This window comes from Chiloscyllium plagiosum, unplaced genomic scaffold (genome assembly GCF_037043375.1).
Source record: "Chiloscyllium plagiosum isolate Xiang-an unplaced genomic scaffold, Cpla_swu_hap1 HiC_scaffold_27, whole genome shotgun sequence".
Lineage (NCBI taxonomy): Eukaryota > Metazoa > Chordata > Chondrichthyes > Orectolobiformes > Hemiscylliidae > Chiloscyllium > Chiloscyllium plagiosum.
Genome location: NW_028270165.1, coordinates 84,108,815 through 84,135,819, shown reverse-complemented (window position 1 = coordinate 84,135,819; position 27,005 = coordinate 84,108,815). Strand labels below are relative to the sequence as shown.

Here is a 27,005-nt window from a genome sequence, read left to right as displayed (position 1 = left end):
TGGATGGTTATGGGGGAAGGCAAGAAAATGGTTTTAAGACCAGTACAGAACAGTTACAGAGTCAGACAGCATAGAAACAGACCCTTCAGTCCAACTAGTCCATGCGGATTGTGTTCTCAAACCAAACTAGTCCCAGCTGCCTGTGTTTGGCTCATATCCCTCCAAACCTTTCCTATTCACGATACTTAATCAAAACATTGTAACTGTACCTGCATCCATCACTTCCTCTGGACATTCATCCCACACATGAACCACTCTATGAAAAAACATGTGCCCCTGAAGACTTTTTAAAATCTTTCTCCACTCACGTTCAAAATTTGCTTTCTAATCTTGAAACCACCACCCGAAGGAAATGACACCTGCCATTCAGCTCATCTATCCCCCGCCTCCCCCATGATTTTATAAACCTCGATAAGGTCACCTCTCAACCGTCGATGCTCCAGTGAAAAAGTCCCAGCCTATCCACCTTGATGTAGGTGGATCCATATCCAGTTATGATGTGTTCAATACTGGTGCAGGGTCAAAAGACTAAATGGCCGACTCCTGCTCTCATTCTCTCACTCTGTGTCCTGGACAGCAAGAGACTATAGGACATAGGGGCAGAAATGAGGTCATTCAGCCCATCAGGTCTGCTCATACCATTCACTTGTAGCCGATACGTTTCTCAACCCTATTCTCCCACTTTCAGGAAAGTGAAAACTGAGGGAGTGTGTGGGATGGAGATATTTAGCTTCTAGGGAATAAGAGAGGAAAGAGAGTTCACTATAAATTAGAATTGATTGGATTGGCCAAGCAGTGGCAGATGCAATTTAATTTAGAGAAATGTCAGGTTTGAATTTTGGTCAAGCAATCCAGGCAGGAGTGACACACTTAAGGGGAGTGTTGCAGAATAAAGAGACCTTGGAGTGCAGGTTCATAGTTCCTTGAAAGTGGAGTCAAGTAGATAGGATAGTGAAGGCAGCATTTGGTATGCTTTCCTTTATTGGTCAGAGCATTGGGACGTCATGTTGTGGCTGTACATTATTTTGGCCTACTTTGGAATACTGCGTTCAGTTCTGGTCTCCCGGATGTAGGAAAGAACTTGTGAAACTTTGAAAGGGGTTGGAAAGATTTACAAGACTGTTACCGGAGTTGGAGCGGCTGAGTGAGCCAGGGAAATTTTCCCTGAAGCATCGGAGGCCGAGGGGTAAACTTGTCAATGTTTATAAGGGGCATGGATAGGGTGAATACCCAAGGTCTTCTCCCCAGGGCAGGGGAGTCCAAACTCGAGGGCATATGTTAGAGGTGAGAGGGGAAAGATTTAAAAGGAACCTAAGGGACAACGTTTTCACGCAGAGGGTGGTGCATGTATAGAATGAGCAGCCAGGGGAAGTGGTGGAGGCTGGTACAATTACAACATTTAAAAAGCATCTGAGTGCGTACATAAATTGGAAGGGTTGAAAAGGACATGGGCCACATGCTGGCAAATGGGAATCGATTGATTTCGGATATCTGGTTGGCACAGACAGTTGGGTCGAACTGTCTGTTTCCATGGTGGAGGACTCTAATCACCTTTGATGAAAGCAGAAGTATGGTGTGAAGACTGGACTTTCAGAGCAGCTTTCATAGATGCTTTGCCCTTACTGGGACTGGAAAAAGTTACAATGAAATCTTTCATTTGTGAGGCAGCAAGCAACTAAATTAGTACATCCGGGATTTTGGTGGAAAATGGGAATTTGTTGCGCTGTGGGGATGAAGCCATACCCTATCCAGTTATTTCTGCTGGCGGATTAGACTAGGCCAAAAGATTTGGAGGACGGGATTTAGAACACAGATGAGGAGGAACTACTTTTCCCAGAGAATAGTGAATCTATGGAATTCTCTGCCCAAGGAAGCAGTAGAGGCAGCTTCATTAAAAATATTCAAGACACAGTTGGATGGGTTTTTGCATGGTAGGGGAATAAAGGGTAGTTGGGATAATGCAGGGAGGAAAAGCTGAGATGATGTAAAGATCAGCCATGATCTTAACGATGGTGGAACAGGCTGGACGGGCCAAATGGCCTACTCCTGCTTCTCTTACTATGAAACTATAACCCTGCATTTCCCATTGGCTAACCCACCTAACCTGCACATCCCTGGACACTCTGGGCAATTTAGCATGGCCAATCCAAATCAAGGCTGGTGAGTGATGTGGAAAACGATCAGAGAACTAAAGAAAGGGACAAGGAGAGAAAATATATCAGCAATCAAAACTGGATTCTAAGGATCACAAAAACTGAAACTAAAAACTGTGTGTCTGAAAGTGTGCTGCATTGTAACAAAAGTGAATGAATTGACTGCACACATTGAAGAGAATAATTATGATCAGAGACTCCTTACAGAGACCCGCCTTCAGGATGGCAGAAATTAGATTCTGAATATAGAGGGTTTGGTCAAATGGGAAGCGAGGTAAAGGTAGAGGGTTGGCACTGCTAATCAAAGCACTGATCACAGGGTAGTCTGGTGTCAGCTCGGATTTCAGGTCCTGATTTCTCTGTCCCCCGTTGGTCTCCCTGTTCCCACAGAGTATGATGTGTGTCTGTTCCCAGCTCTGCTGGATTTCTGCTGAAGCTCTGACCCCCTGCCACACCTTCCGGAACAATAAAACATTCAGTCCATTGAGACCCAACCCACAATCACCCAGCCTGTCAACCATCCAGACGTGGAGTGTAGTCATAGCAGGGTTAACAAGCAAATAAAATGAAACAAAATTAGAAATAAATAGGTGCTTGTGTTTAATGTTTGTTCATTGGGAAGTGTATTGGAAAATTAACATTTATTGTGAAATCTATAAAAGCATAGGGGAACAAAGAAGTAAGGGCCTGACTTTGCAGAGGGCAAGCATTGCAGACAGACAGAAAAACGTAAAATTAAACCGACCTAACAGTAGACTTTCAAGGCCAGTAAACTACTATATCAACAGTCAAGTAATGAGAAAAAACAATTCCATATATGGAAAGGAACTCTAATGTTCCAGGCTCCTGGCCTTGAGGTGTTGATAAGGAAAGGAAAAGTGAATTATATTATAAAGGGAATATGGGAAAGCTATCAGGCACCCCTTACATGAGGCGTCTTGCCAATGTATCGGGTCCCTTTGCAGAGGTTAAAAATAAACTTTTTCTTTGCTCTTGCTAATAGTCGAGTCGATTTAATTTGCGTGATAGTAAACTTGGGGGCTCGCCCAGGACCCCGCAACTGGGGAAGATTCTGAAGATTCCCAGGAGGTGTAGGCGCCAGCGCATTGAAGGACTTTCACTTCATCTCGAGCGCTAAATTGGCCCCTTTCGCAAGAGGGTTGGGAATCTGTGGATCATCCTGGCGCCGGGATCCGAATCGAATAGGTTCCGGGTAAGAGTCGTGGCTTAAGTAATCCTACATAGAGACTCGTTCTAAGAGAATAAATAAATCAGGAGGAGGGTCCAGTGAACTCTCGCGTGGTATTAGAGTAAAACTCAAGGGAAAGGATTGCTGTCTCTAGAATGTTTAAGAGAGAGCAGGTTTAAGGGTGGTTTTAGCCCTGGAACCACCACTGGCTGAGTTGGACTTGCCCGGATGCGCCCAATGAGAGGGAACCTCTGGAGATAAAAGGCATATCCGCAAAAAAAAGATAGAGACAGACAGACGGAGAGAGACACAGACAGACACAGAAAGAGAGAGAGACAGACAGAGAGAGACTGAGACATTCCCAGTATGAATGGACATGACCAAAATTGCAATGTGTAAACAACACGAAGGTGAGACAGGGTCCCAGTACCTTCCGCGCCTCACTCTAATCCATAATGCCTGGAGTGGACCGACACCACCCGAGGACATAACGACGGCAGAAATCACACCGTATGAGGCACACCTGAGCAACAGCTTCATCAATGGGATGAAGGACAAAAGAGCAAAAAAGGTAAAAGACACATTTATTACCTGGGACACGGGAAAGCTCAATTTGATAGAACAACACGCGATACATGCTGAAAAATTGCTGGCTCAAGAGAAGGATAAGCTCAGCTTGCTATGATGCAAACGGTCACCCAGCCGTTGGAGGGAGATGCTGTGGGAAAAGGGAGAGGCAGAGGTGGAGGTCGCGGAAGAGGAAGAGGGGCTGGCAGAGGTAGATCTGGCAGGGGCTTTGTTTGCGGAGCAATGGACCACCGGGCGAGGCAGTGCCCACACAGACAGCCTCAGTCAGCCCTGGAGGCTGGACAGCAGGGTGACTGACGGGGGAAGGCTAAGGTGGAGGTGGGCAGCCCACAAGGAACAGGTAAGCCTCTTTCCTTTATGCTTGGCAATGAAGACTCGCTTATGCTAATCTCTTCTACTAACCTTACAGGCACTGAAACATGTCCCACCTCCACAGTGAGTGCTGAGATTGCGGAGCGTGGACCATACGTTCACTATAACATTGATGCGTATAAGTTGATGCCTACCTCTATGTCATACGTGGAACGTACACCAGTTACCTTTTTGGTAGGTACAGGGGCAACATATTCAGTCCTTAAAATAAAGCCAGTTCAGAGAGTCAATGCAAATAAAGATGAGTGGAAGTTTCCTGAACTCAATGGGTGCATCAGGAGTTGTGATAAGAGAGGGGTTTACCACACCCCTGTTGTGCAAAACCAGTAATGTGCTATCCTGGATACAGAGTGTAGGTCAGTGTAATGTGCTATCCTGGTTACAGAGTGTAGGCCAGTGTAATGTGCTATCGTAGATAGGGAGTGTAGGACAGTGTAATGTGCTATCCTGGATACAGAGTGTAGGCCAGTGTAATGTGCTATCCTGGATACAGAGTGTCGGTCAGTGTAATGTGCTATCCTGGATACAGAGTGTAGGACAGTGTAATGTGCTATCCTGGATACAGAGTGTAGGACAGTGTAATGTGCTATCCTGGATACAGAGTGTAGGCCAGTGTAATGTGCTATCCTGGATACAGAGTGTAGGCCAGTGTAATGTGCTATCGTAGATAGGGAGTGTAGGACAGTGTAATGTGCTATTCTGGATACAGAGTGTAGGACAGTGTAATGTGCTATCCTGGATACAGAGTGTAGGCCAGTGTAATGTGCTATCGTAGATAGGGAGTGTAGGACAGTGTAATGTGCTGTCCTGGATACAGAGTGTAGGACAGTGTAATGTGCTATCCTGGATACAGTGTAACGTGCTATCCTAGAGTAAAGGGTGCATTGTTGTTACTCTAATGGTCAAAGTCCCATTGGTCTGTTATTCTAGACCAAAAAACAGATTGTTGTTATGTTGGAAAGTACCCTGGAGTGACTGTCAGTTAATTTGTATTACAGGAATGAAAACTCTCATCACCAGTATGTCAACGTTTAAAGTAGGGGAAGCCGTGGGCCAGTCGGCCCCTCAATTCTGTTGCACCATTCAGTAAGATCATGGCTATTCTGATTGTAACCTCAGTTCCGTTTTCCCACCTTCCCTCCCTCTCACTCCTCTGCTAGCGAGGGAAGGGCACAAAGCTCGTCTTGCAAAGCTACAATTTGTGCAACAACTGGTGAAGTTCTTAGGTCACTTAATATCTGAACAAGGGAAGGCCATTGGTCAAGACAGAGTTCAAGCAATCCAGCAAATTCCAAAGCCTCACACGAAGAAACAATTGCTGTCCTTTTTGGGCATGTGCTCCTCCTGTAGAATGTTTATCCACATTACACAACCCTTGAGGCATCCCTAAGTGACATAGCCCATGGCAAAGGGTTGCTGAGCCAGAGTCCGTTGCAGTGGACCCCAGAGGCCAAGAGTGCCTTTGCTGAATTGAAAAAGACCCTCCAAGCTACACAGACACCGGGGATTCCGAATCCAAACAAGCCTTTTGTACAAACGGTAGATGTGAAGCATGGCTGCATAACATCTCTGCGGTTGCAGAATCATGGGACAAAATTGAGGCCGGTAGCTAATTTTTGACTATCTGGGTATACTGGTACACTAAACTAAACCCCATAGTAACAGGATTGCCTAAATGCCTGCGAGCCGTGGCTGCAGCTGAAAAGGGTGTTGTAGCGTCCAGGGACATAGTCGGCTATAGTGTATTAACCCTACTGGCCCCACATGCAGTATCTTTACTGCTACCCACGAGGTAGTCAAAGCGGGATCACTCCCTTCTCATCTGTCAGCGCAAGTAGCAGAGCTGATCGCCAAATTACATGTCTCAGTCAAGGCAAAGGAAAGGACAGTGAATATTTACACAGACAGCAGATATGCATTTGGGGTTGTACATGATTTTGGAACCCTATGGAAACACAGGGGCTTCTTGACCTCCTCTGGAAAGCCTATCACACACCCTGGCCTGATGTCTGACCTCCTGGAAACGGTCCTATTGCCCAAATCACTCGCTGTGTGTAAGTGTGAAGCCCACACAAAAAATAACGATTCCATTTCTCAAGGCAATGCGAAGACAGACTCAGCAGCAAGGACAGCAGCCCAGCAGCCGCCAAGTGATCAGTTTGACGTGTGTATGACAAAACTTTGTGCCCCAACAACAGACATATGGGAGTTACAGTCACAGGCCACGCCAGAGGAGAAGCGTGAGTGGACAAGGGCAGGGTGCAGCATGAGGGAAGGGGTGTGGTGTGGCCCCAATGGTAACCCTCAGCCTCTGGCGCTCGAGAGAAAACAACCCCAGCCTGTTCAGCTCAAATCCTGACAACATCTTTGTCAATCTTTTCAGAACCCTTTCAAGTTTCACAACATCCTTCCTCTAGCAGAGAGGCCAGAACTGCACACAACATTCCAAAAGTGGCCTAACCAATGTCTGGTGCAGCTACAACATAAATTCAACTCCTATAATCAGAGGATTGGGAAAGTTTTCAAAACCCACAAAAGAAAACTGGGAAAGAATGGAGGGGCAAACCGAATTTTTGCGGGTCAGCTTGGCCATCAGGGCGGGGGATGGGAATGAGGGAAGGAAGCTGAATGTGCTGGAGCCAAGGCGCAGGAAGAAGAGGATGCAAAACCGGCGTGAAGCTGCAATGAGGAATATTGCATGTGATGTACTTGCACCTGTTGCAGTTACTGGTGGGAATCGGGTGCATTTTAAAAATAAAAACAGAAAAGCCATCTGCCCTCTGCCTTCCCAACGTCGATCCTGAGTTTGCGGAGGCTGCTCCCTCCCTGGATGAACTCCAGTTGCTACAAGTGACCAATTTCCCCTCCTGCCATCTCTGTCTCCCTCCCAGGATGAAGAGCTGCCCAGAGGGAGGGGGATTCATTATGAAACTGACAGGGCGACTTCCGCGTTGTGACGTCAATAATGGAACGAGGGGCGGGGCGAAAAGCGGAGCAAAATGACGGTGAAGGCAGCGGGACGAGACCGAGAGCGACCCACGCACTGCGCATGCGGTGCCCGGCAGCACAAAGGGGAGGGGAATACCCCATAAGACATAGGAGCTGAAGTAAGGCCATTCGGCCCATCGAGTCCACTCCGCCATTTAATCATGGCTAATGGGCATTTCAACTCCACTTACCCGCATTCTCCCCGTAGCCCTTAATTCCTTGTGACATCAAGAATTTATCAATTTCTGTCTTGAAGACATATAGCGTCCCAGCCTCCACTGCACTCTGCGGCAATGAATTCCACAGGCCCACCAGTCTCTGGCTGAAGAAATGTCTCCGCATTTCTGTTCTGAATTTACCCCCTCTAATTCTAAGGCTGTGTCCACGGATCCTCGTCTCCTCGCCTAACGGAAACAATTTCTTAGCGTCCACCCTTTCCAAGCCATGTATTATCTCCCCTTAATCTTCTAAACTTCAATGAATACAATCCCAGGATCCTCAGCCGTTCCTCATATGTTAGACCTGCCATTCCAGGGATCATCCATGTGAATCTCGGCTGGACACGCTCCAGTGCCAGTATGTCCTTCCTGAGGTGTGGGGACCAAAACTGGACACAGTACTCCAAATGGGGCCTAACCAGAGCTTTATAAAGGCTCAGTAGCACATCGCTGCTTTTATATTCCAACCCTCTTGAGATAAAGAAACTTCAAAGAATCCTCACAGTGTGGGAAGCAGGCCACTCTGTCCGACGTGTCCATACCGACCCTCCCAAGGGTAACGCATCCACATCCATTCCCCTACCCCCACTGCTCTACATTTAACCCTGAGTAACGCACCTTAGCTGCATATCGCTGGACATGATGCATGATTTAGCATAACCAACCCACCTTAATCTGCACATCCCTGGGCACTATGGGTAATTTAGCATGGCCAATCCACTTTAATTTGGACAAGGTTTAAATCTGAACTCCAGGTTGTAGTCCAACAGGCTTCTTTGGAAGCAGTAACGTTTGGAGTGCTGCTTCTTCATCAGGTGGTTGTGGAGGATAAGATCATAAAACACAGAATTTATAGCAAAACATTAAGGCATCCTGCCACTGAAATGGTATATTGAACAAACCTGGATTGTTAAGTCTTTCACCTTTTAGAATGGGTTGCAGATATCATTCCAATGTAAACCCCAGAACTTCTTGTTGTCACCTTCTCGAGATAACAAGGTTTTATAGCAAAAGGTGACATCTCAGCTCAGACAATGCATTAAAGGTGTGAGGTCAGAATCTGCCTGTATCCCAATCTTGAGTCAGACTAGTTCTATTTCCAAAGTGGAATTTACAAACTATTATATGTATTGGACTGCCTGCAGATTGTGCATTTTTTAAACAAAATGGAATGTATCTGCAAATATACCTCCCCACACACGCACAGGTTTGTTGGGTGAATTTGTACTTGCAGAATTACATCTTTACTCAAAACTGCATGAATCCATGTAAGATTCTGTAAATCAGTTTAACCATTGTGGCACAGACAGTATCACACAGGGGAGCTCACACCTTCAATACATTATCTGGGCTGACACGACACCAATTGCTAAAGTTCACATGAGAATTTAACTTTTAAAAAGCATTGTGATTTACATATGAAAGAACTGAAACCAACATGGTCATTCTAACAGATGAGAGACTTAACAAATCCAGGTCTTATTCAATATATAATTTCAGTTACATCACACTGTAAACTGTTGCTATAAACTCTGTGTCTTACAATCTTATACTCCATGAACACCTGATGAAGGAGCTGAACTCCGAAAGCTAGTGCTTCCAATTAAACCTGTTGGACTATAACATGGTGTGTGTGATTTTTAACTCTGCAAATATAATTCTGCAAATACACATTTACTCCCGTGGACTTATGTGTGCGCGAAAGTGCATGAGAGAGAGAAAAGTCTACATCAGTGTTGGATGCCTTTATGTCTATTTGATAACAGGTGCTTTATTTCTATTGATGTAAATATTGTAGTAAATCTTAGCTGGGTACTAATAGTCAGATGTAAGTGAGAGAGAATTCTTCAAGTAGAGCATGATAAGAATCCTGGGAGACCCCTATTTCTTGTTTACTTCCTAATGAACAAACATTACGCTCGATCGTCTATTTATTTCTAATTTTGTTGCATTTTCATTGTTTTATTCCTTGTGGTGATGTGGGAGAATTGAGAGATTTGGGTCAGCCATTTTGTCACATATTAAAGCCTGGAAACCATTTTGAATCTCATCTTAGTGCTTGCTTGCTAAAAGTTATATGTTTCCTAGGCTAAGATTGTGTTTCCCAGGCTCAGCAGAGACGGTTGGCCTTGCAGCTGTACTGCTCCCTGATAAACAAATTCTTTCTTTGCATGGGATTTTATTTCCATCCCCCACAGTTGGCGAGTCAGGCAGGAGATACCCTGGTCCTGCCAGGTCACTGGCTGATACCCTTTGAGAGATGAAATATAGAGGGTGGTTGCTGCTTTTGTTGTGTCCAAATAAAAAGGAAAGCTGGCCAGGGACAAAAATGGTGACACAATTCTCGCTACTCAGCCACAAGATACTAGTGAGAGTGTCCTGACGTAATGCTGCTGAGAGCAGCTTATGCTTTAAAAAATTAGTAATGAAGAATTTGCTTGCCCCAGGGTTATGGCTGGTGAAACCCTCTTTGATAAGACCTGGACCCACACTGAGGTCTGCGGCAGGCTTCAAAATGCCACCGATCCATTCAAATGCCCAACATTAGTTTTAATTGGCTAGTAAAATTCTGCAATAAGTATAATTGCCTGCTTCAGGACATCCAGACTTGAATAAATTTGGCATAGAGGGTGCAGTGGGCAACTATTAAAGACTCTGTTGTATTTCCCCTGGGTTGTGGACTAATGCAGAGACACTAACAACTTGCCTTGAAAACAGTGTACAATTTGCAAATGGAACAGCTGACAGGTATTTAGAGTTTGCACACTTGGTTAGGCAGCTATGTGTCACAGCCAGGATTTATAAGGCTCAACTCCCGAACTTGGACTGTTCTGGAATGAGAGTGTCTCATTACCCTTGGAAGGAAGAAATAAACAAAAACTGACAAACTGAAATTCGAAGAAAGTTGAAAAATATTGCAGAGAGAGATGTGTAGGCAGAGAGAGAGGAACAGGCAGGCAGAGAGAGAGAGACGCGCAGGCAAGCAGAGAGAGAGAGGGGCGCAGGCAGGAAGAGAGAGAGAGGCGCAGGCAGGAAGAGAGAGAGAGACAGAGACAGAGAGACGCAGACAAGCACAAAAAGAGAGAGGCGCATCGGCAGGCATAGAGAGAGACAGACAGGGAGAGACTGACTCAGTGCCGACACCGAGGAGAAAGTGAGGACTGCAGATGCTGGAGACCAGAGTTGAAAAATGTGGTGCTGGAAAAACACAGCAGGCCAGGCAGCATCCCAGGAGCAGGAGAATCGACGTTTCGGGCCTGAAGAAGGGCTTATGCCCAAAACGTCAATTCTCCTGCTCCTTGGATGCTGCCTGGCCTGCTGTGATTTTCCAGCACCACATTTTTCAACTCCGTGCCGACACCCTCCAGGTTGCATAAAGATTAACACTTTGTAATCTGGTGTGAATGCACATTTGCCTGGGTATGGTGCTGAAATCACGGGGGACGCCCCTGAAGAAGAGCACAAACTATGGTCTCAAATAGAGTACTCCCTCCACACCCAAACCAAAATGTGGGTGACCCCTGATGGACTGGTTTGTGTTCCTTCTTTGCTGCTGCCTATTCCATTTAATTATACGCAATATTGTACACACTTGGGCAAGGAGGGAATGGTTAATACTCTGTTACAAACTTGGTGGCACCCAGATTTTCAGAAAGCAGCGAGGAAAAGAGCTGAAGAGTGTTTAATTTGTAAATAAACAATATGCATGCTGTAAGAGGGCTGCCCTGTATTTGTTAACCACTTCCTTGCCTAGTGGGCCTTTTTACCTGTCTACAACTTGCTCTTATAGAATTACGTTGCGTATGTTGTTATGAATATTGTCTAATATGAGTAGATGTATTTAGTAGATGAATCAAAACCATCCCAATGACTGAAACAGCTGCCACTCTCGTGTTGGACAAATGCGAAATATTTGCATCAGTTAACCAAAACTCTTCAAAGTTTGCATTCACAGGTACGCCAAGCTAAAGAATTAGTACCGGGCATATTGGAGCCGAGATGGAAAGGCCCATTCCCAGTCCTGTTGGTCACCCATTCAGCAGTCAAGGTCAAGGGAGGCCGCATGGACACACACAACACAATGCAAAAGAGCGCCACCTCCTGGAGGAACACAGAAGACCCCGTCAGAGACAGATCTTCAGCCTTCATCCGTGAATGGCTCAGCCTGATCACTCTGCCTTTCACTCTTTCTTACCTTTCTTTCATGAACTATGTTTGATTGGACCTGATAACCTCTAGTAAACGGGAATTACAGTTTAATATTTTTCTTTCTACACAGAAGGTCAACCACTCTAGCTGCTGGGTATGTGCCCATATCCCCATTCATCCCAAACTCGCACCAAGCAAGCCCTTATAGAATTTGACAGACTTGCAGCTTTCTTTTCCCCTGCCTTTGGAACTGCTCGACTGAAAATCAACGTCACCCCGCAGACAATCCTGTGGACGGCTCAGTTCACTGTTGTGGCCCTCCTCTCCAGCGATCTCTCAGATGCCGAGATTTCCCCCTTCCTGATGATGATTCCCAACCCCTGGAGCCTTCTGCCCCTGTCCTTACTGAACCAGAGGACTATCTGTCTGATCTCCAACCACCACCCCCTGACAATCCCCCTGGCTCTGGGTATAATTCCCTTTTTGCTGACACCCCCAATCTCTTCTTTTTAATAAAAAAGAGGGATTGTGGGAGAATGTGACCAAAATTGACACAAAACTGCGTGGAAGTCATTTTGTCACAAGGCAATGTTAGCAGTAAAATGTAGCCTGTTAACATAATGCTGTCTGAGCCCTGGCTAAGGAATTCTGTTTTGATAGCCTGACCTTGCAGCTGCAGGCTGTCTCTGCTCCTCAGGCCATTAGACTGTGCTGCTTCATAGAATGATGTATTGTTTCTCTCTGTTCCTTATCGGTAATTCGAGCCGAGCTAAACCTGCAGTAGAAGGTAACATTCAGTTTTGCAGACATTAAGAAATGTGAACCTTACAACTGCCCCTCCGTTGCATAATGAATGGACAGTAGGCTTGCGTTTTACCATAAAACTTGTAACATTCTGTATTTCATTGTTCAACACAAAGTGCAACGTATTCCAAATAGGTCTTCCCCATGGCAATGAATAAAGCTAGTTAATTGCTCAAAGTCTCCTCTCCTGACTACTTTGCTTTAAATGATTTGGCACACGAGATACTTTGCCCCAACAGTACTAACAGTTACATCTAAGGGAGACAGAATTCCTCATGTAGGGGACATCAGAATCCTGGGAGACCCCTATTTCTGGTTTACTTCCTAATGAACAAACATTAAGCATTTATTTTATTCTAATTTTGTTTCATTTTTCTTCTTTGATTTCCTGCTATGGCTACACTATGTGTCTGGATGGTTGACAGGCTGAGAGATTGTGGGTAGGCTTTTGATTGACTGAAAAGACATTTGGATAAGTACATGAACAGGCAAGGTTGAGGGGGACATGGGCCAAACACTGGCAGGCAGGACTTGTTAGGTTTGTGAATATAGTCAGCATGGACCAGTTGGACTGGAGGGTCTGTTTCTGTGCTGTATGATTCTGTAAGTGTTCTATACTGGTTTTAAAAAATCATGCCTTCCCCCATAAACTTCCACTTCTTTGTTGTTCAAATATCAGATGAACTCAGCCTTGAATATATTCAATGAGCCCCTAACTACAGGAAGACAGCCGCATTTCTGAACTCATTTTCTCATTCCTGATGAAGGGCCCGTGCCTGAAACATCAACTCTCCTGCTCCTTGGATGCTGCTTGACCGACTGAGAGTTTCCAGGGCCACACTTTTTGACACTGATCTCCAGTATCTGCAATTCTCACTTTCTCCACATCCCAATGTATCACTATTTAAAAAATACACCTCCTTTCTGCTTTTTTTACCACAGCAAAGGCTATAACTTCACAATGTGGTAGCACATTTGCCACATGTCTGCCAATTGTGGTCTTCTCTACATTGGGTAGACCGAGCATAAACTTGGGGAGCATTGCAGCTAGGTCCACAGAGGCTGACCGAACTTCCCTGTCACCACCTATTTTAATTCCCCTTCCCACTCCCTTTCTGACGTGACCATCTTTGCCACCTCAATTGTCACAACGAACCAAACCACAAATTAGCAGAACACTACCTCACCTTCCGCCTGGACAGCCTACAGCCCAGAGGACTCAATAATGAGTTATCCAGTTTCAAATAACCTCGCTTCTCAGCACCAACGCTTCATTTCCACTCCTCCCTGCCACCCACCAGATTCCTTCTTCCTATTGACCAACCAGATCGTACCCTCAGCCTGTCTTCACATATCCCCACTTCACCCCCCTGCCCTTTGCACCCCCTTTATCTGCATGTCCCCCTACACCCGTCCCCAGTCCCGAAGAAGGGTTACACCCGAAACGTCAACTTCTCCATCTCCTGAAGCTGCCTGGTTCGCTGTGTTCTTCCAGCCTCCTGCCTGTCTATTTTGCCAATTGAGACACATCTGCACCAACGTTTCCAGAGTCTGTCCCTCCCGGATTCACTCCCTTTTCTTTCGATTGCTGCAAGTCAACAATTGCACGACATAATGAAAAAGAAATGGCAAAAGGGGTGAGAAAACAGAGTGCCGTACTCACAGAAGTTGGACAGAGGAAAGAATTTACAGTCTGGGTGAAGCTTAATCTTCATTCACAGACAGGAGCAGGAGAAGCTCATGGTCCAACGTGCGCATTCAGACGATGGGGTGGCTCTGATTGGCAGGAGGACCAGACTCCTTCCGGTCCTCCAGGGCTCTCTATTGGTCCATCAAGAAAAGTTCTCGCGCTTTTTTCTGTGGACAGCAATGAGCATGTCCAGTGTTTTGCTGACACTGGTGGACATGCGTACTTCTTTGCTGACACCTGCAAACATGCGCGGTATGCTCTACGCGGGTGATGGTGTTATTGACAGATTTTAAGTATCCAAACGCTAAAAGGAAAAAAAAGGCAGAGCCACAATTATTTTCCCATGTGGTTCGACATTTCATTGCTTTTGCATTTTGTCTCGTTGCTCAACTTTTATATGTTTTTTTCCCCTTGTTGAGAGAGAGTGTGCCCCAGTGAGCTGACTGTGGGAAGGAGCCATAACCAGTTCCACAAACTAAAGAAACATTACACTATTCGCAGCAGCGGGGTGACTGTACACGTTTCCTGAGTGTGATCACAGTTTCAATTGTTCATCGGAAACACAGAGCCAAAAGGACACCAGAACTGCGGAGAAGTTGTGGAAATGTGGGGACTGAGGGAAGGGATTCCATTCCCTGTGGGCACTGGAGATTCATCAGCTCAGTCGCAGTGCGGAGAGGCCGTTCTTCAAAAAAGTTATTACAATCAGTATTTACTGTGGAAAAGGATATGGAAGATATAGACCGTAAGGAAATAGATGGTGACATCTTGCAAAATGTCCAGATTACAGAGGAGGAAGTGCTGGATGCCTTGAAACGGTTAAAGATGAATAAATCCCCAGGACCTGATCAGGTGTACCCGAGAACTCTGTGGGAATCTAGAGAAGTGATTGCTGGGCCTCTTGCTGAGATATTTGTATCATCGATAGTCACAGGTGAGGTGCCGGAAGACTGGAGGTTGGCAAATGTGATGCCACTGTTAAAGAAGGATGGTAAGGACAAGCCAGGGAACGAGAGACCAGTGAGCCTGACCTCGGTGGTGGGCAAGTTGTTGGAGGGAATCCTGAGGGACAGGATGTACATGTATTTGGAAAGGCAAGGACCGATTCGGGACAGTCAACATGGCTTTGTGCATGGGAAATCGTGTCTCACAAACTTGTTTGAGTTTTCTGATGAAGTAACAAATATGATTGATGAGGGCAGAGCAGTAGATGTGATCTATATGGACTTCAGTAAAGTGTTTGACAAGGTTCCCCATGGGAGATTGATTAGCAAGGTTAGATCTCATGGAATACAGGGAGAACTAGCCATTTGGATACAGAATTGGCTCAAAGGTAGAAGATAGAGGGTGGTGGTGGAGGGTTGTTTTTCAGACTGGAGGCCTGTGACCAGTGGAGTGCCATAAGGATCGGTGCTGGGCCCTCTACTTTTTGTCATTTACATAAATGATTTGGATGTGAGCATAAGAGGTCCAGTTAGTAAGTTTGCAGATGACACCAAAATTGGAGGTGTAGTGAACAGCGAAGAGGGTTACCTCAGATTACAACAGGATCTTGACCAGATGGGCCAATGGGCTGAGAAGTGGCAGATGGAGTTTAATTCAGATAAATGCGAAGTGCTGCAATTTGGAAAGCAAATCTTAGCAGGACTTATGCACTTATTGGTAAGGTCCTAGTGAGCGTTGCCGAACCAAGAGACCTTGGAGTGCAGATGCATAGCTCCTTGCATGTGGAGTCGCAGGTAGATAGGATGGTGAACAAGGCGCTTGGTATGCTTTCCTTTATTGGTCAGAGTATTGAGTACAGGAGTTGAGAGGTCATGTTGCGGCTGTACAGGACGCTGGTTAGGCCACTGTTGGAATATTGCGTGCAATTCTGGTCTCCTTCCTATCAGAAAGATGTTGTGAAACTTGAAAGGGTTCAGAAAAGATTGACAAGGATGTTGCCAGGGTTGGAGGATCTGAGCTACAGGGAGAGGCTGAACAGGCTGGGGCTGTTTTCCCTGGAGCGTTGGAGGATGAGGGGTGACCTTATTAGAGATTTACAAATTATGAGGGGCATGGATAGGACAAATAGGCAAAGTCTTTTCCCTGGGGTCGGGCAGTCCAGAACTAGAGGGCATAGGTTTAGGGTAGAGGGGAAAGATATAAAAGAGACCTAAGGGATGACTTTTTCACGCTGAGAGTGGTACGTGTATGGAATGAGCTGCCAGAGGATGCGGTGGAGGTTGGTACAATTGCAACATTTAAGAGGCATTTGGATGGGTATATGAATAGGAAGGGTTTGGAGGGATATGGGCCGGGTGCTGGCAGGTGGGACTGGATTGGGTTGGGATATCTGGTCGGGTTGGACAGGTTGGACCGAAGGGTCTGTTTCCATGCTGTACATCTCTATGCCTCTATAACATTATTTCGCATTGACAAAAACACATTAACGCTGCCTGATTACCTTGAACTTATACAAGTGCCCTGTCATAACATCTTTAATAATAGCTTTGAACATTTTCTCTATGACATATGTTAAGGTAAACGGTCCACAGTTTCCTGTTCTCTGTCTCCCTTTATGAAGAAAAGAGTTTACCAATTTTAAGAAACCTTCCCCGAGACTAATGAGGTTTGGACAATTAAAACCAATGCATTAACTATTTCACTAGTTAGTTTTTCTTTAAGAGTCTTGGATGAAATCCTTCAGATACCCAGGACTTGTCAACTCATAGTTCCACAGTTTACTCAGTACTACTTCCCTGGTAATTGTAATTTTCTTCAGGTCCTTCTTCCCTTTCAATTCCTGATTTACAGCTAGTTCTAGCGTGTTACTGGTATGTCTCTAGTGAAGACAGATTCAAGCTCTTTTCAATTCATCTGCCATCTCTTTAGCCTCTGTTATTGAATCTCCAGACTCATTTTCTGCAAAACTAACACTTAATTTGTTAACTTTTTAAAAAAAAGCTAATGAAACTTTCCTACCTGTTTTTATATTTTTTGCTAACTTTCTTACCCTGATTGCTGTGCTCCTGCCTGTATTATTTCTGATGTTTTGCCCCAGCTCTCAACTCTAGCATCAACCTGTCTGTTTATTCTATTGAACTGACCTTGGTTAAGTGTTGCAAAACACACAAGGGCAAATCTTTCCTCTCCAGAAAGTCTTAGTACTTAACACGATAACATTCACGTTGAAGTATTGTTCATTAAAACTTTACCATGCACACACTACAGATTCAAAATCCCACAATGGCACCCAGTTTTGGAATGACCTTTAATTTTGAAGAGAAATCTGAATATCCAGTGATTAACTGGAAGAACTGTTTTAAACAAAAAAAAACTGGAGTAACTTAGCAGAATAGCATGTATGGCCTTAAATTGTAAATCTAGTTTTCTTTCGAGTGATGGAGTAGGTCCACACCAGATGAGGATCTAAAATCTGGATTTAGGCTGTTGTCAGGAGCAACAAGTGTGTGTAAGCTTTTATGAACCACAAAATGGCATCTCAATATAAATTAAAATGACAAAATGGCTTCAGGCTGCAAATTAACACTGTGTTTAAAATGGCTAAAAACTGCATTCCTGAGCTAACTGAATTACAGATTAACCAAACAATGCCTTCTTCATCGTATGGATCTAATTAAGCTCGAAAGGATATTACTGACCATCCTAGCTAACCTTGAAGCACAAGTATGAGGAGATAATGCATGTGAAACAACATTGTTTCCTAGGAAACATCATTGGCCTGTGGTCCATTATGTAATTTTATTACATTTTATTGGATTTACTCTGTAATTAAGGCTGTACTGTCTCTGAAGAAACATTTGAAATTGCTTTTTGTTCCAAGTTAATCACGCATTTTCTCCAAGGAACACAAAAACTTTCAACGTCTGTGTTGCTGGACAAATCTTTGCCCGGCCGTTACCACTTAAAGTATGAAACCTTGCTGAAGCAGACCATACTCCTCATGTTCATTTGACTGATTGCAGAGAGCCCTCCCAGGGGTTGAGATCTTCAACTCTCACTGTGCTTTTGGTGTGACCCATGGTTACAGATCCTTGTGGGAACATATAGGGCTCTTAACCCCCATGGGCGGACTAATAGTAATACCATTTTGTCCAATCAATCTGGCAGCTATCAAGATGTTCGGCTCATGCTGAGGCAATGGATACAGTCTCCAAAGGAATGAGCAGATAGATGCTGCTGCCAAGCAGGCAGCCTGACACCCCAAACTTCTGGTCCCATTGGGTCCCCAGCAAAACCCGGATAGAGATAGTATGGGGACAGGTACGCCAGGCCTGGCTATGGGACTGAAATCACAGGGGAGGCCCCCTGCTGAACAGCACAAACTATGGCCTCAAATAGGGTTCTCCCTCAATACTCAAACCGAAACGTGGGTGGCCCCTGCTGGCCTGCTTTGTGTTCATTCTTTGCTGCTGCCTATTTCAGTTGATTATGAGCATAATTGTGTACACTTGGGCAGGGAGGGAATGGTTAATACTCTGTTACAAACATGGAGGCATCCAGATGTTCAGAATGCAGCGAGGAAAAGAGCTGAAGCGTGTTTAAATTGTAAACAAACAAGATGCATGCTCCAAGAGGGATGCCCTGTGTTTGTTTGTTAACCACCTCCTTACCTGGTCGGCCTTTTTACTTGTCTATAACTTGCTTTTATAGAATCATCTCACATATTGTTATGAATATAATTTAGCAAGAGTAGATGTATTTAGGAGATGAATCAAAACCATCTCAATGACCAAAACAGCTGGCACTGTAGTGGTGGACAAGTGGGAAATATTTGCATCAGTTAACCAAAACTCTTCAAAGTTTACAGTCACGGGTACGCCAAGCCTAAGAATTAGGGCCGGGGGATATTGGAGCCAAGATGGAAGGGCCCATTCCTAGTCCTGCTGGTCACCCATACAGCAGTCACGGTCAAGGGGAGGCCGCATGGACACACAGGACGCAGTGGAAAAGAGCGCCACCCCCTGCAGAAACACCAGAAGACCCCGTCAGAGACACATCTTCAGCCTTCATCCGTGAATGGCTCAGCCTGATCATTCTGCCTTTCACTACACTCTTCCTTATCTTTCTTTCACTAACTATGTTTGATTGGGACACAATGGATAGCCTGATAACCTGTAGTAAACGGGAATTACAGTGTAATACTTTTCTTTACAGGACATAACTTTATGCAGAAAAGGACAATCGCTGCAGCTGCTGGGTTTGTGCCCATATTCCCATCCACTCCAAGGGATGGATCCCCCTGAGATCCATACCTTTTAATGAATCTGACACTGCTGAATGGTGGCTGCATCAGGGTCGTTCTGCTGCTTTTCACACCCCCTGGTTTCCTTAAGTTGGTGGGCGTCCAAACACTTCCAGAGATAACCTTGGTGATTAGCGGATATAAGATGGACACATTTAAATGTTGGATCCCGCCTCAATACAATCATCCCATACATCCCCCTCCCCATTCCTCATCAATCTCTCGGCCACGGCTCCACCTCTAGGAATATTTGCATCAAGAGCAAACATCCCTCAGGATGGCAGGCTGGTTTCAGTAAGTGTCTGCACTCCTTGCTCATTACTTCAACTGCTCACCGGTCCATTTTGGACAGGAGCATATCTAACCTCAAGGTTCCCAACAAGACCGCCATCAATTCCTCGTTTCCCACGTTTTGGACTGGAGCCCAATGCAATAATCTGTTGCCCTTCAATGGCACTGATTTCTTTTGTGGTCATATGGCCTAATCCTGGCTGCCTACCTCCTGGACTGGCAGCTGGTATTTAGGTTATGATGTCTCTTTCCTTTAACACTCCACACTTTGCCTTTTGAGAATTCCAAACCACACATCAAGAGAGCGCTCACCACTTTCAGCACCTTGAGTCATAGAGATGTACAGCATGGAAACAGACCCTTCGGTCCAACCCATTCATGCCGACCAGATATCCCAACCCAATCTAGTCCCACCTGCCAGCATCCGGCCCATATCCCTCCAAACCCTTCCTATTCAAGTACCCAACCAAATGCCTCTTAAATGTTGTAATTGTACCAGCCTCCACCACATCCTCTGGCAGCTCATTCCATACATGTACCACCTTCTGCGTGAAAAAGTTGCCCCTTAGGTCTCTTTTATATCTTTCCCCTCTCATCCTAAACCTATGCGTTCTAGTTCTGGACTCCCTAACCCCAGGGAAAAGACTTTGTCTATTTATCCTATCCCTGCCCTTCATAATTTTGTAAACCTCTAATAAGGTCACCCCTCAGCCTCCGACGCTCCAGGGAAAACAGCCCCAGCCTGTTCAGCCTCTCCCAGTAGCTCAGATCCCCCAACCCTGGCAGAGGGGGAAGAGAGTAAGTGGCATGGTGTTTTCAAATTTGTGGAGGGGACGGTACTGTAGCTCAGTGATTAGCACTGCTGCCTCCCAGCGCCAGGAACCTGGGTTCGATTCCAGTCTTGGGCGACTGTCTGTGTGGAGTTTGCACATTCTCCCAGTGTCTGCGTGGGTTTTCTCTGGGTGCTCCGGTTTTCTCCCACAGTCCAAAGACATGCAGGTTAGGTGAATTGGCTATGCTAAATTGCCTGTAGTATTAGGTCCATTCGTCAGAGGGAAATGGTTCTTGGTGGGTCAGTATGAACTTGTTGGGCTGAAGGGCCTGTTTCCACACTGTGTAGGGAATCTAATCTAGAAACAAAAGAAAAGAACATTTTGCAGAAAGGAGAATTAACTGTTCTGAATTTCTACCCTGGACTGACAGTGATGACTTTTGTAATCTCTTTTTACAGAGTATTTGAGATCTGAAGTTTCAAAATGAACAGCTGAAGGCCTTATGCCCAAAACAGACTCTCCTGCTGCTCTGATGTTGCCTGACCTGCTGTTTTCTTCCAGTGCTGCACTTCTCGACACTCACTGTCCAGCGTCTGCAGTCCTCACTTTGACGTCAATGTCTGACAGTCACTCAATCCATCGGGACCGCAACAATTTTCAACCATGATTCTGTGAGAAGGAGAAAGCTTTTTGGTTCCTGTTTCAGTACATTTTCAGCATCAGTGGGACTGGATGAGACCCTACTGTTGCAGCGCACTGTGTGTGGAGCCTGAAACAGCTATACGGCCTGGGAAGAGGAACTCACACCAGGGAGGAGCTGTACAGACGATTGTTTGCAGCTGAAGCTACGGCCATGGAGAAACCTGAGGAATCCCGCCCCATGGAGAAACCGTGGAAGTGTGGCAACTGTGGGAAAGGCTTTCATGCCCCGTCTGCCCTGTAGACTCATTGGCACAGCCACACTGGGGAGAGGCCATTCTCCTGCCCCCATCTGTGGGAAGGCCTTCAGTGATTCCTCCTGAGGCACCGGTTGGTCCACACAGGGGAGAGGCCCTTCAGCTGCCCCGATTATGGGAAGACCTTCAGCGATTCCTCCTCCCTGCTGACCCACCAGCGAGTCCTCACTGGGGAGAGGCCCTTCAGCTGCTCAGAGTGTGGGAAGGGTTTCACCCACTCCTCCCACCTGCAGAGGCACCAGCGAGTTCACGTGCCATTGCAGGGGGATTGAAGGAGTGACGGCCGAGTGCCATTATTGACTGGACTATCAACCCAGTTCCGGGGACTCCCGGGTATGAATTCCGCCGTGGCAGTTGGTGGAATTGGAATTCTGTTGGAAGTCTTGGAGTTCAGAATCTATAAATGAAACCATTTTCATGGTGGGGGGGGATCCCATCTCATTCACTCACATCCTTTTGAGGAAAGGATTCACTCAGTCACCCGAGCTGTATCCTTTACCTGGTCTCACCGACAGGTGACTCCAAACCCACAGCAGTCTGTTGACTCTACACTGCCTCAACTCTCCAACCACCCTCCCCCAGCAGATGGGCTGGGAGAATCTTACAGGGAGACAGGGTCTGGGTTGAAATCGCTGAGTGAGGCAATACTTCCTCTGGATTAAGGTTGTACCAAGGATCCAATTACAAAGGGACAACTTGGTAGTTACCAATAGTAAAGGAAGTGAGGTGGGGTGGTGTTTGCGCGCTTTGACCTACAGTTGTTTAAAAAGCAGCTACGTTTTCCATGCCTTTTTACTGGGGGATCTGAAGCTGTAACAAAGTTGGGTCACAATAAAGGTTACCTGAACTTACCGCCGGGCTCAGACTTTCATTGAAAGCTTTGAGCTCCAAGAGGTTTTTGTTTTAAAGCTGCTCATTTCTTTCAGCCTCCTGCACTAAGTTTCCAATGTCGTGTACCAGATGGAGCAGTGAATGAGCAGCTAGTATTTTTAGAAATGGTAAACTTTTCAGGAGTGCATGTACTGTGTTGTTACATCAGCATTGTAAAGTTTACTGGTAACACTGGGAGGTGTGGGCTGTATTCACTAGAAACGATGCGGAGGAGCCAGTGTTGGACTGGGGTGTACAAAGTTAAAATTCACACAACACCAGGTTATAATCCAACAGGTTTATTTGGAAGCACTTGCTTTTGGAACACTGCTCCTTCATCGGTTAGCTGAGAGAGAGGTATGAATAAAGGTGAGGGCTTGCATTTCCTAAAACAAGGGTGGGCAGGACTTGTACAGTTAAGGGTAGAGCCCTGGACCATGTTGTGAAACAGAGAAACATTGGGGTGGAGGGGCATTCAGATACATAGTTCTTTGAAAGTTGCATCATTAGTGGACAGGGTGGTTAAGAAGGTATTTAGCACCATTGCCTTTATTGTTCCCCCCACTGCGTATAGGAGTTGGCACATCATGTTGAGGTTGTACAGGATGTTGGTGAGGCCACTTCTAGAGTACTGAGTACAGTTCTGGTCACTCTGTTACTGGAAGAATACTGTGCTGTACATCTCTATGACTCTATAAAAGATCCATTACAAATTTGATGGACCAAACAATTGCCTTTTGAGAGAGATAAATGGGAGCATCAATATTTAAGTAAACTTCCAATTTTTGTTCTCCTCCCAAAGTCTCCGTTTTGTCGGGGACAGGGTAAGCCAATAGACCTTGCAACTCAACCTCATCTTGTCCTCACCCAATATTCAAGGAAAATAAGGGATGATGAAAAATACTGGCTTTGCCAGTGATGCTCACAGTCCACGAACAAATAAAACAGATTATGGTGCTGCCATCACTGCATGTGTCAGAATTAAGTGATCAGAAAAATTCTGAACTCACACTACACACAGTTTGCGCACAATGCCATCATGTCTACTAATTCTGATCATTTCAATTGATATTCAGTCTGTACCAAATTCAGAGCAGCCACGGTTTATGTTTCATTGGCAACTCTACATGTTGACTTTCTATTATCACAATCTCTTTGACGTTGTTATATGTATTTAATCTTTAGATTGGTTGTGTCTTTAATTGTGAAACAGACTGAAAATTCACAACTTCACCAAATGCCAAAATGTTTTTATTTAGGATGTTTGGGCACGAGCACTGACAAAAAAAAATCAAAGAAATACAAAGTTATCAAGAGAGATACATATCTTGTTTAACCAAATACATTGGCAGTGCAGAGAATTTCAGCAAAGTGCAATACATATTCACTTTGTACCCCTTATTCAACTCATTCAAGAATTTCAAATTGAGCTGGAGGTAATTCAAGAGCAAATGGCAACATTCGTTTGTTAATACACTCACCATAAACTCTGAAAGACTATTTTTATCAAAATCACAATGTTTAATCCCAAACAGAGCAATTAAGTGCAAAGTTACTTTCAACCATTTAATAAAACATTGCAAATTTTATTTCCTATGAAAAACAATTTTATAGTTTTGATAAGATCTTTACAAATATATTAAACAAAATAGCTTTCCTGGGTGTTAATATTTACAACAGTTATGCAGCTATTATTTGGCAATTGACCAACTAATTGAAATAATTTCAGAATAAATTAGCTGCTTCATTATAATACATTAAGATATTTTAATAAAGTCATGAAAAGTAAATCTTTCACACAAAGTTAAATAAAATACAAAACCATCTTACAGAATTCAATTCAAATCACATCTGTTGCATCACAAAAAGATGATGCTCAATGTACCAATGACAGACAATCACTGGTAATGAAGGAAAAACATTGTAAAGAACATATATATATATCACTCAAGTATTCTCTGAAGATAAAAAATGCATCTGGATGGGAACATGAATAAGGAAGGAATCAGAGGGATATGGGCCAAATGCTGGCAAATGGGTCACTAGGTTACTTTAGGATATCTGGTTGGCCTGGACTGAAGGGTTTGTTTCTATGTGCTCATTACAGATACTCCTCTTCCGTGATCCCCAGTCATCTCCCCATACCAGCTGTACTTTTCATGAAATAATTTGGCAATTGTTGACTTCTATCAACCTCTTCAATCCTGAGAAATTTCCTCTCTCTGCAAAATGTGGTTCACGTTGGCAAGTTCAATCCTCCTCCGGTCCTCAGGAACGCACTTTATAATGTGCAATGTTCTCAATAGCTGTTTAACATTCAATGGGGAAACTATTTTCAGTCCAACAGTTAGACAGAATTTCTCTGAAATGTTTATAGCAAATGCACTGCTCCCACGAGAGCTTGTGGGGCCACAGTTAAAATGCTTTTAACAGCCTTTTCTTTAAATTTCCCCGCCCTCCCAGAGTAGAAATTTTCTCCCAGAAATTATTTGCCCTGAAAAAAATCCAGCAGTAAAATGATTATGGCGCTCTCAGTAAAAATGTCTCAGTTGGATTATCCAAGGTTAGAAATGGAAGAACATCTCTCTTCAAGGTTACAGCTCAATTTGCCCTTTTAGCGTTCCTTGAAATTAATGTGTTCCATCATAGTGTTTAATTATGATCCATTAAAAGCAGTATCTACTCTCATCTGAGTGCAGAACCAACTCAACTGACTGAACAAGCAAAACAACTTTTCTATATGCACTTTAGATGTGACATCCTCTCCCTCTCTCTCTCTCTTGACCCAACAGGATGACAAGGGCTATCGAGTAACGATTGCTGATCTACAGTTTGCTTCTGCTGGTTAACATAAGCATTTAATAACTGCCAGCCTGGTCATCCCCAAAGTCAAAGAACAGACTGTTCACCTGTGCCTGAGCAGAGGATAAATTTCACTTGGAACAGATCACAAAATGACAACTGTTACCAGTCCCACAACTCATGAGTTTCCATGGACAAAGTTAAAAATCACACAACACCAGGTTATAATCCAACAGATTTGTTTGGAAGCACTAGCTTTTGGAGCACTGCTCCTTCATCAGGTGGTTCTGGAGAATGAGATCATGGTCACGGAATTTATAGTCAAAGGAGTCAAGTATTATGGAAATGTGATACATTAAACAATTTTAGATTAAATCTTTCATCTTTTAGATGGCTTTTTGCTCTTTGGTATGTTAATCCCAAAGTTTGGTTTTAATTAACTTCTCAAGACTGCCATTGAAATGCAGAGCTTTTCGAAGAGAGGTGTGAATTCTGTTTGTGTCCCAATGTCCAGTCAGACTGACATTTTTCTTAGAAAAGCTCTGTACTTAGATTACATTCTTGAGAAGGTAAATTATAGATTAGGGTGGATTGGCAGTGCTAAATTACCCACAGTGTCCAGAGATGTACAGGTTAGGGTGGATTAGCCATGGAAAATATGGAGTAAGGGGGTGTGTATGGATGGGATGCAGTATGGAGGGCCAATGTGGAATAGATGGGCCGAATGACCTGCTTTCACATTGTCAGGATTCTGTGACCCTCCCCAACAAAGGCACATTTTATCTGCATCTATCCTGTCAAGCCCCTTTCAGAATTCTACTGGTTTCAATAAGATCACTTCTGATTCAGAGAGATATACAGCACAGAAACAGACCCTTTGGTCCAAATCATCCATGGATTCTCAAACTGAACTCGTCCCACTTGCCTGTATTTGGCCCATAATCCTCTAAACCTTTCTTTTCATGTACCCATCCAAATGTCATTTAAACACTGTAACTGTCCCTGCATCTTCCACTTCCTCAGCAAGTTCATTCCTCATGTAAACTACCCTCTGTCAAAACGTTGCTCCCCAGTTCCTTTTACACCTCTCTTTTCACCTTAAAAAAAAAATGCCTCCTACCTTTGAGCTCCCCTACACTAAGAAGACCCTTTCTATTCACCTTACCTTCACTCCATGATTTTATAAATCTCAGTGAGTGCACCCCTCAACCTCCTGTGTTCTATCGAAAAACGTCCCAGCCTCTCCTTGCAACTGAAACCCTCCAGTCCTGGTAAATCTTCACCAAACCCTCTCTAATAGTATTCTTCCTCTTACAGGGTCACCCAGAGCTGTACTCAGTACCCGGAAAGTGGCCTCACCAACATTCTGTACCTCAACAAGATGTCCCAACTCAATGGTGTGAACAGTGGAGGCAATGCTGCTGAATGCCTTCTTAACCTCCCTAAATAGCAATGATGCAACTTTCAAAGAACTATGTACCCTAACTCCCCCAATGTCTCTGTTTTACAACATGACCCAGGGCCCTACCATTAACTGTACAAGTCCTGCCCTTCCTTGTTTTAGCAAAACGCAACTGCTCGCTTTTATTCATACCTCTCTCATACACACGCTCCCTCTCTCAGTCATATACATGTACACACACCCCACCCCCCCGTACACTCTCTCAGGCTTATACTCCATCACACTCACACTCTACCAAATGTTCACACAGTCTTACGCACACTCGCATGCACAAACTGACATGCACACAATCACACTCTCATGCACACATATGCACAACGCTATGGGGTGAATTTGGCAGAATTATATTTGCAGATACATTCAATTTTGCTCAAAAAGCACAGAATCTTATAAATTCCTATTTTGGAAATAGAACCAGTCTGATTCAAGATTGGGATACTGATAGACTCGAA

The 27,005-nt window shown here is 44.6% G+C and overlaps 2 protein-coding genes across 2 annotated transcripts in view; both read left to right on the top strand.

Annotated features, from left to right (window-relative positions):
* LOC148144780 (uncharacterized) overlaps positions 1 to 21,818 on the top strand; it is a 45,681-nt gene extending 23,863 nt beyond the window's left edge. The window contains exon 2 of the mRNA XM_087975071.1: positions 21,523 to 21,818. Coding sequence (XP_087831197.1) covers positions 21,523 to 21,691 — 169 coding nt within the window. The 3' untranslated portion in view covers positions 21,692 to 21,818. The remainder of the gene's footprint in view (positions 1 to 21,522) is intronic.
* Positions 1 to 27,005, top strand: part of LOC148144770 (uncharacterized) — a 392,813-nt gene that overhangs the window by 30,181 nt on the left and 335,627 nt on the right. The gene's annotated exons all lie outside the window — the stretch shown is intronic.